The sequence below is a fragment of the Heptranchias perlo genome, chromosome 35, assembly GCF_035084215.1.
Source record: "Heptranchias perlo isolate sHepPer1 chromosome 35, sHepPer1.hap1, whole genome shotgun sequence".
Lineage (NCBI taxonomy): Eukaryota > Metazoa > Chordata > Chondrichthyes > Hexanchiformes > Hexanchidae > Heptranchias > Heptranchias perlo.
The window spans coordinates 29,716,930-29,727,601 of record NC_090359.1 but is presented as its reverse complement, the minus strand read 5'-3'; the positions used below and the strand labels follow the sequence as shown (position 1 = coordinate 29,727,601).

The following is a 10,672-nucleotide window of genomic DNA, read 5'->3' as shown; positions in this document are numbered from 1 at the left end:
ATAAAAAAATGCAAAAATCTAATGGTAAACATGCTGCCTGTGGGAAAACCATGGCTAATTATTTATTGCAAATTATTTCTATCGCTGCAACTTTTGAGGTCTGCCTGAACTGGTCGCACTCCCCCGGAGAGGAGAGATGAGCAAGAGACTCACTGAAACCAATGGAGAGAATTAAACTGGTCGCATCACTGCATTGGGATCCCTTGTTCCCAGGTAACTTGCCCCATGGCACCAAGTCCCAGGAGTGCCGTGTCCCAGGAGCGCCGTGTCTCAGCACTCAGTGTCCCCATGCTGTGCAGCACAATATTTTTCATATGTTGAGTCAGGGTGTATAATATGCAACCGTTGACTTTGAAATTTTAAATTTTTATTACCCTTTAAAAGCAGTTTGAATGAATACCACCGAATCACGCTATATCCCTCTTTTTTTGCCACACCACATTCATCCAGTTTGATGAAGCACTCTGAGACTAGGATAGTTCAAGCATGTCATGCTGTGCATACATGCGTTGTGTAATATCATAAACTCTTTCGATGGCGTTCACGGTGTTCCACAGTTTGGCTTTGGTCTCTTTGCTGTCCTGCACACACAATATGTGAAGGAAGTCTGTCCGCGATGGAAGGGCAAGGAATGCAATCCCAGTAACTTTTTGTACCAACCAGCTGTGGTACTTGGCAAGTGACTGTTGGTAGGCATCAGCACACATGGCAGATATTGAGTCATTTTCCGAGCTGGTCCTTAGCTTATCAAGAAAGAGCTGGAGCCAACGTAATGCGCGGTGCAGACGCAGGATAGTGCGGCAGCCTGATTCCAGGCGATCAGTGGGAATCTTATTGAAGTCCACCGCACTTTTTGTCAATTCGTAATCAATCATCGACTGCATTGAGGTGTATTCCCTTCCATGCACTCCCTGCTGATATTGAATGATTATCTTCATTTTACTGGCGACCTCTTCAGATATAAACCCAAAGATGGTGCCAAGTGCATTCATAAATCTGAAAAGACAAGATCCAAAATGAGTTATGGTAACATTAGGCCTGAACATCTCCTCAGCATGGTGCTGGAAGTAGGATAGCTGGAATTTCTTGCTAGCAACTTGCCAAATAAAAATATCTTATCTGACAATTAACTACTGCAGATTTAATCTTTTGTTTACTATGTGTATCCAATGTCAACATCAAGCGCTCCCAGGGCAGGTACAGCACGAGTTAGATACAGAGTAAAGCTCCCTCTACACTGTCCCATCAAACACTCCCAGGGCAGGTACAGCACGGGTTAGATACAGAGTAAAGCTCCCTCTACACTGTCCCATCAAACACTCCCAGGGCAGGTACAGCACGGGTTAGATGCAGAGTAAAGCTCCCTCTACACTGTCCCATCAAACACTCCCAGGGCAGGTACAGCACGGGTTAGATGCAGAGTAAAGCTCCCTCTACACTGTCCCATCAAACACTCCCAGGGCAGGTACAGCACGGGTTAGATGCAGAGTAAAGCTCCCTCTACACTGTCCCATCAAACACTCCCAGGGCAGGTACAGCACGGGTTAGATGCAGAGTAAAGCTCCCTCTACACTGCCCGTTCTCTGAAGTGCCGCCTCACTCTCCCCACACCACAACAATGTGCTTTTCCATTTCACACACCAGCCTCCCTGAGTACCTTCACTCGCTCCGTGCACATTGTGGGCATTTTTACTGTGAATCTGTATGTGTAAGAATTCCTTTGGTCATTTTGTATATCAACATCATCGATGAAAATTGGCATTGTTTGGTGTTATCTAGTGAAATGATAATTATGTTCTTTTAGGTAATTTTCAAAAGCACATTTATGATCTCAGTATAGAAATCTCCCCCAGGTGTGTTAAGGCTGCTGTAAAATCATTTCATGTACAGCCATCACAGCCAAGCATGAAAGAAGATTATCATCCCCCCCCCATCCTAACTTCTTCCATAGGATAATCTTTGCATTCCACATACTCGAGAGATAAGTGGTCCACGCTCAGAGAGACCCTCCTGTTGCAACAATCAGGCAAGATGGGTGGTCCTAATTACACGAGGTGGGTGGTCCTAATTACACGAGGTGGGTGGTCCTAATTACACAAGATGGGTTGTCCTAATTACACCAGGTGGGTGGTCCTAATTACACCAGGTGGGTGGTCCTAATTACAAAAGGTGGGTGGTCCTAATTACACCAGGTGGGTGGTCCTAATTACACGAGGTGGGTGGTCCTAATTACACGAGGTGGGTGGTCCTAATTACATGAGGTGGATGGTCCTAATTACACCAGATGGGTGGTCCTAATTACACGAGGTGGATGGTCCTAATTACACGAGGTGGGTTGTCCTAATTACACCAGATGGGTGGTCCTAATTACACCAGGTGGGTGGTCCTAATTACACCAGGTGGGTGGTCCTAATTACACCAGATGGGTGGTCCTAATTACACCAGGTGGGTGGTCCTAATTACAAAAGGTGGGTGGTCCTAATTACACCAGGTGGGTGGTCCTAATTACACCAGGTGGGTGGTCCTAATTACACGAGGTGGGTGGTCCTAATTACATGAGGTGGATGGTCCTAATTACACCAGATGGGTGGTCCTAATTACACGAGGTGGATGGTCCTAATTACACCAGATGGGTGGTCCTAATTACACCAGGTGGGTGGTCCTAATTACACCAGGTGGGTGGTCCTAATTACAAAAGGTGGGTGGTCCTAATTACACCAGGTGGGTGGTCCTAATTACACCAGGTGGGTGGTCCTAATTACATGAGGTGGGTGGTCCTAATTACATGAGGTGGATGGTCCTAATTACACCAGATGGGTGGTCCTAATTACACGAGGTGGATGGTCCTAATTACACCAGATGGGTGGTCCTAATTACACCAGGTGGGTGGTCCTAATTACACCAGGTGGGTGGTCCTAATTACACCAGATGGGTGGTCCTAATTACACGAGGTGGATGGTCCTAATTACACGAGGTGGGTTGTCCTAATTACTCCAGTTGGGTGGTCCTAATTACACCAGATGGGTGGTCCTAATTACATAAGACAGGTGGACCTAATTAGGTGGTGGGTGGTCAAGGAACTAAGTAAGTGGGATTAGACCAGGCATTTCATGGAGAAAGAGATTGGCTTAGACTTTAATTGGCCAAATCGCCTGTTTTCGTACGGGAACATTCTTTGCATTTCTGGGTATCTAGGGCACGATTTTAAAAACAAAGTCTGGGTGCGATGGGGGTGGGGGGCAAACAAAATCGGGATTTTCTGGAGCTGGAAGGAATGCTGCCTCCAATCCGAGGAAAAATGTGCACGGTCCAGAGCCATCTTTGACTGCAATGGGCAATGTGATGCCACTAGGCCCAGCCAGGAGCAGCTCGGCGTGAAGGAGGCTGCAGATGTCTGCAACCACCTGGCGACTCACTCTCAGCCTCCATATGCATATTTACATCAGCAATTCAAGTACTAAAGTACCTGAAATGTGCATAAATGTAATTAACAATGATGGGAAGCGATATCAAAGCTGCCTCAACGTATTTCTCGTGCTGTGTGAAGCACGCCATGGAAAACTAGCCGGCAGCCTTTTGGACATTTAAATCCCTGTTTGACAGATGGGGATAAAAGGTGAGTTATTGCAGAAGGGCACTCAGTTCTCTCAGACAAACTTTTGGCTGGGAGATCTTTGTGTTTAGACTGAAAATTCTTAGTTCACACTCAGAATTTTTCTGTTTACACATACTTACCTACTTTTTGGACCCCCTCAAACTGACACCATCAGGATGGGGAGCACATTGGCTGCATTCACCAATACATCCGAGGACGAGGAACATCACCATCCTCGCCAGGCACGGCGTGCTCTTCCACCACTTGTAGCTCCACCACAAAGTGCTGCACCACAGGCACCTGCACAAGAGCACAGAGGGCAACAACAGAGAGAGCGACGTCGCAGGAGGCACGACCCTCGCCACAGGGTCTACAGACCGAGGCTCAGCTTCCTGAACCTCTCTGAGGAGCAGGGCATTTGGAGGCTGAGAGTGAGTTGACAGGTGGTTGCAGACATCTGCAGCCTCCTTCATGCCGAGCTGCTCCTGGCTGGGCCTGGTGGCATCACATTGCCAGTCGCAGTTAAAGTGACAACTGCCTTCAACTTCTTCGCCTCCGAATCATTCCAGGGCGTCACCAGGGACATTGCCGAGGCCGCTCAGTCATCAATCCACAAGTGCATAAGACAGATCACTGACGGCTTGTTTCGCAGGGTGTCGTAATACATCAACTTCCCCATGGACAACCTCAGCCAGATGGAGAGGACAGTGGGTTTCCACTCTGGCTGGCTTCCCACGGGTACAGGGTGCAATCAATTGTATGCATATAGCAATCCAAGCACCTCCTCACAAACCAGGACTATTCATCAACAGAAAGGGATATCACTCCATCAACGCCCAGCTCGTTTGTGATCGCCGCAAAAGATTCCTTCAAGTGTGCGCCAGATTTCCTAGCAGCTGCCATGATTCATTCATTCTGAGGAAATCCAACATCCCGGCCCTCTTCCATGCACCAAACACCCTTAAGAGCTGGCTCCTAGGAGACAAGGGATATCCCTGGCACACGTGGTTCATGACACCTCTGAGGAACAGCGTCGATACAACGACAGCCACATCGCCACCAGGTCTGTCATTGAACATGCAATAGGACTGCTGAAGATGCGATTTCGGTGCCTGGTTCAGTCTGGGGGAGAGCTTCAATAAACACCATCGAGAGTGGGTCGAATTATAGTCGTCTGTTCTGTCCTGCACAACGTGGCGCAACAGAGAGGGTTATCGGTTGATGAGGCCCCATGCCCTCATCCAGCATCCACATCTGCCATCAACATTGAGGAAGAGCAGGAGGAGGAGGAGGAGGAGGAGGAGGAGGAGGAGGAGGAACCCATTGGCAGAGCAGCGGCTCACCTGGCTGCTCGTAAAGCCAGGGAGTTAATATTTGAACGATTCTCATAAGGAGATCACAAAGAGAGAATAGTCCAGTCCTCAGACCACCTGGAAAGAACAGCGCCAACACCAGCCCCCTCCCCACCCTGCACAAAACAGTCCTGCAACTACACATACACCCAATGTAAACTCACACACTGGGTGGCATCAAATCTCACCATTCATGATGAAGCACATGAAAGGGCCCTATCACAAAAGGCAGTCAAGAATGGGCAAGGCGTGGCAGTAGTGGTGAGAATTATAACATTTAATATAAATTTAACAAAAACCAAATATAAATGAAAAACATGACAGTCTGTCACACACCCTTGTACAGACCTTTCATGATCACAAAACCTTAGCCGTTCTCTTCCTACTGCTTCTATATGGTGCATCCCCTGTGGCTGTAGCAGAGGTAGTGGCAGGTTGCTCATATCCATGCCCTGACTGCTTAGGTGCTTTTAGCCTACACCCTCTGGGTTTTGGAGCCCATGAGGGCCCTGCCAAAGACTGCTCCACCTGCACCGGTTGATGAGGCCCCATGCCCTCATTCAGTATTCACATCTGCCATCAACATTGAGGAAGAGCAGGAGGAGGAGGAGGAGGAGGAGGAGAAGGAGGAGGAGGAACCCGTTGGCAGAGCAGCGGCTCACCTGGCTGCTCGTGAGGCCAGGGAGTTAATATTTGAATGATTCTCATAAGGAGGGGAAGACTCAGCCACATGGAGAGGGGGCAGCATTGCGGGTACTGGTTGAGAGGGGGCAATGGATGAGATGTGGGAGCGTTTTGAGTGGCGTCCCCACTTCCATGTCCCCTTTTGCCATCATCCCTCTCTTGAGCCAGGCCCACATCACTCCTACCACCCAACTGGACAACAGTTTGGAGGATATGCATGATGCCTTGTAAGCCCAGTTGTAAAGTTTCTGACTGCCTGTTTAAGGTGGTAGAATGTTGTTCACCCTGAGTCCGAACGGCTGTTGTCAGGGCCTGATTGGACTCATTTGTGAGGCGTGCTTGAAGCTTGATGGAGGCTAGCCTTCCCTCCATCGCAGACATTTCCGCACTTACCTGTGCCACTATTCCACTCAAGCAGGAGTTGGACTCCTCCAGCCTCTCTGTTATTGTGCAGGGTGTGCGTGGCACCTGTTCCAGTACCTCCCAAATGTGCTGCTGTCCCTCAATCATTCTCCTTTTAAAGGATGGCCCCCAGGGTTCAGCATCTGTGTCCAGCTGAGCAGAGTCTGGAGAGGAGTGCACCCACCGACACGGACTCTCCACAGCTGCCCCTGCCACCAGTGTCTGCTCACGCTCACTTGTGTGTGGTGACTCACCAGGTGCCAACCCAACTAACTGACCACTAGGATCCACTGAGGTGTGAGCATCTGCACTGGTGGATGGCTCACTAAGATGTGGCGGTGCGCCCTCAGAGGCCGGGAGCTCCTCTGAGGAATCGCCCTCTCCTGTCACTGCGGTCGTTGAAGGGCCTGGAAGAGAGCAGAAGATAATATTAAGCATCATCACAGAGGTGTCATGTTGTGATGAGCATATTGACTTGTTCAACATGCCAATCATTCTTAACATTAATTCATGTTTGATGAATGTTAAAATTGTGTCACCAGACGTTTGTGACGGACAGGCACTCGAGCGTGTGGCTGATCTCCAACACCTCCTCCTCCGCGTCTGTGAGGACCACCATTTGATGTGGCCCCCCCCCGGTCCTCGCCCTGTCGCGTGCATTTTACACTCTCTTCTCCTACAAGGGGAGAAAGTACAGACGTGTGAGTGAGTGAGGGTGAAGTGGTCAGATGATGGATCCATTGCTTTGGGCGAGGCTGACTGTGAAAGAGATGCATCAGACGGTGAGTATCAGACAGAGCCATCACATTGGATCAGGATTGGGGTGAGTGGTAGTGGTGGGTTCACAAATAGGGAGGTGAGGAAGTTATCAGGAAGTGAAGGTAAGTTGATGATTCGCGTTAAGTGGATGTGAGGAGTGATGTGATGGAGTAGTCTTGGCAGTGCAGAAAATGATGGGGAGGTGGGCGGTGATGTGCACCACAGAATGCAGGAGAATCAGTAAGTGCACTCGCTTTTGTTGACCTAGTTAGGTCATTGAAACGCTTCCTGCACTGGACCCAAGTGCGGGAGATGTTGCTCCTGCTGGTGACCTTCTCTGCCACCTCAAGCCAGGCCTTCTTGGTGGCAGAGGCAGGCCGCTTCCTCCTGTCGGCCGGGTAAAATTGCTCCCTCCTCCTCACCCCGACCAGCAGCACCTCAAGTGAAGCATCACTGAACCTTGGAGCTGCCATGCCCCCCCTGCTGCTCCATTCTGTCTCCTTGCTCCTTGCTTCAGCAAAAGCCATTGGTGCAATGACCCTTTACATCCAGATGCTCCAGCTGACAGCCTGTGATGCGGGTGCACAGTCCGCCTGCTGCGCAGCTTTCCGACGGCAAACCCGGAATCAAGGTTAATGGCCACCAATTAAGTCGCGATCGTGTGGGGAACGGTAACGTTTTATTATTCAGGTTACCCGCGGCTCATTGACCCCCCACCCCCACCCCACTGCTGCCATCCAATGACTTTACAGATCACTTCCCTGCCAGCAGAGGGCACCACTGAATTCTATAACCAGGTCAACAACAAAACCCCAAGGATTCAATGAAGAGGAGGGATCTCTTTAAACGTTCCTAAAGGTGAGAGACTCTCCCTAAAAGGGCCCTAATGGTGGAAGAAGCTGCGTAAAGAGTCTTCATTTTGTTTTTGGGACGACTGAAGCCATTGTCTTCAGTCCCTGCCAAAAACTCCGTTCCCGAGCCACCGATCCGACTCCATCCCTCTCCCTGGCCACTCTCTGAGGCTGAACCAGACTGTTCGCAACCTTGGCGTCCTATTTGACCCTGAGATAAGCTTCAAACCCCATATCTGCTCCATCACCAAGACCGCCTACTTCCACCTTCATAACCTCACCCGTCTCCACCCCTGTCTCAGCTCATCTGCTGCTGAAACCCTCATCCGGGCTTTTGTTACCTCTAGTCTCGACTATTCTAATGTTCTCCTGGCCGGCCTCCCACCTTCCACCCTCCATAAATTTGAGCTCATCCAAAACTCTGCTGCCCGTATCCCAACTCGCACCAAGTCCCGTTCACCCATCACCCCCTGTGCTCGCTGACCTACATTGGCTCCCGGTCCGGGAACGCCTCGATTTTAAAATTCTCATCCTTGTGTTCAAATCCCTCCATGGCCTCACCCCCTCCCTATCTCTGTAACCTCCTCCAGCCCTACATCCTCTGAGATCTCTGCGTTTCTCCAACTCTGACCTCTTATGCCTCCCCCATCCCACCATTGGCGGCTGTCCCTTCAGCTGTCTAGGCCCCAAGCTCTGGAATTCTCTTAATAAACCTCTCCGCCTCTCCACTTCTCCTCCTTTAAAACCCTCTTTTTGGCTAATCACGCCTCTGTGAAGCACCTTGGGACGTTTTCCTCTGTTAAAGGTGCTGTATACATGTAAGTTGTTATTGTTGCAATTTCTATGCTCAATTCAGAGTTCATCTTCCTTCCCCACATTTGCTCTGTTGCCAAGAATGTTTTCTTTCATCTCCACAATGATACCTGGAAATATATCGCTGCTCTTTCATTGTCGCTGGGTCAAAATCCTGGAACTCCCTTCCTAATAGCACTGTGGGAGAACCTTCACCACACAGACTGCAGCGGTTCAAGAAGGCGGCTCACCACCACCTTCTCAAGGGCAATTAGGGATGGGCAATAAATGCCGGCCTCACCAGCGACGCCCACATCCCATGAACGAATAAAAAAAAAACACCTCCATTGCTATTTCTGTCCTGCTCCACTGCTAAAACCCTGGTCTATGCCTTATCACCTTGAGGATTGGCTTTTCTAAAGATCTCCGAGCTAGCCTATCTACCTCAGCCCTCTGCAAGATTCGATTCATCAAACACACATTAGCTCATGTCCTCACACACAAGGTCTCATGCCCCCTGCACTCCTCTTCCCTCCAAGTTCTACTAGTTTCCCATCCCCTTGCATGTTGATATCAGAATACTTGTCCTTACTTTGAAATTCCACCATGGTCTTGCCCATATACGACTTCAGTGATCTTTCCTGCCTTACATCCCACAGACAACCTTGACTCCTCTAACACCAGACTTCTTATCCCATGCTCTCTCCACACCACTGCCTGTCCTCTGGAGATGGAGTTGGCAAGGCAGAGGGAACCGGGCAGGAATCTGTCAATTGTCAAATGAAGATGATTTGATTAATTTTTTTACTTGCTTACTTACTTTTGGAGTTCTATCCATCCTTCAAGGTAGCTTTTAAGTAAAATATCTTCATCCTTTGTCACACAAGCCTGGAACGCAGCTTGGACCCGCTTGATCTGGAAATTGCTGCCATCACACTCTGCTCTGTGACTTTTATCCACAGAATTCACTGACTCAGAAGCATTGGTGAGCTATTCCCATTCACCAAAGGACAAAAGAATAGGAGAAAGCTATTAAAATGGAGTCAGTTACGTTAGCAATAAGGCCTTTCATCCTTAACATCAGATAACTCATGGACTGAATTATCGACAAGAATATTATCTCCCCCTCCCTCCTTAATTTCCTTCATCTATCTACTGCTACTTCCCTTTCCTGTAGGTCTTTGGTGTGTGAGTTGGGAGGAACTAGCTGAGTCCAGGTCACTGTTATAGATAAACTCACTGACATGGTTCATACTGTCTGAGCCCCCAGGTCACTGTTATAGATAAACTCACTGACATGGTTCATACTGTCTGAGCCCCCAGGTGACTGTTATAGATAAACTCACTGACATGGTTCATACTGTCTGAGCCCCCAGGTCACTGTTATAGATAAACTCACTGACATGGTTCATACTGTCTGAGCCCCCAGGTCACTGTTATAGATAAACTCACTGACATAGTTCATACTGTCTGAGCCCCCAGGTCACTGTTATAGATAAACTCACTGACATGGTTCATACTGTCTGAGCCCCCAGGTCACTGTTATAGATAAACTCACTGACATGGTTCACACTGTCTGAGCCCCCAGGTCACTGTTATAGATAAACTCACTGACATGGTTCATACTGTCTGAGCCCCCAGGTCACTGTTATAGATAAACTCACTGACATGGTTCATACTGTCTGAGCCCCCAGGTCACTGTTATAGATAAACTCACTGACATGGTTCATACTGTCTGAGCCCCCAGGTCACTGTTATAGATAAACTCACTGACATGGTTCATACTGTCTGAGCCCCCAGGTCACTGTTATAGATAAACTCACTGACATGGTTCATACTGTCTGAGCCCCCAGGTCACTGTTATAGATAAACTCACTGACATAGTTCATACACAAATCTCTAAAAGCCAGTGCACAGGTACATAAGAACATAAGAACATAAGAAATTGGAGCAGGAGTAGGCCAATCGGCCCCTCGAGCCTGCTCCGCCATTCAATAAGATCATGGCTGATCTGATCCCAACCACAAATCTAAAGAACACAAGAAGTCGGAGCAGGACCCGGCCACATAGCCCCTGGGCCCTCTCCGCCACCCACAGGGCATTGACCGATCCGAACTCAGCTTCATGTCCAATTTCCTGCCCGCTCCCCATAACCCCTAATTCCCTTTACTTCTAGGAAACTGTCTATTTCTGTTTTAAATTTATCTAATGATGTAGCTTCCACAGCTTCCTGGGGC

At 48.9% G+C, this 10,672-nt stretch overlaps 1 protein-coding gene across 4 annotated transcripts in view; it reads right to left on the bottom strand.

The window, feature by feature from the left end:
- Positions 1–345: 345 nt before the first annotated feature.
- LOC137302563 (ceramide-1-phosphate transfer protein-like) overlaps positions 346–10,672 on the bottom strand; it is a 37,326-nt gene continuing 26,999 nt past the window's right edge. For 2 of the 4 annotated variants that reach the window (XM_067972308.1, XM_067972306.1), the window contains 2 exons: positions 9,256–9,425; positions 5,181–6,709 (listed from right to left, as the gene is read on the bottom strand). In XM_067972308.1, coding sequence (XP_067828409.1) covers positions 5,527–6,709; positions 9,256–9,425 — 1,353 coding nt within the window. In that variant the 3' untranslated portion in view covers positions 5,181–5,526. Of the gene's footprint in view, positions 997–5,180; positions 6,710–9,255; positions 9,426–10,672 lie in introns of those variants that run through there. The other 2 variants (XM_067972307.1, XM_067972309.1) reach the window with 2 other exon arrangements.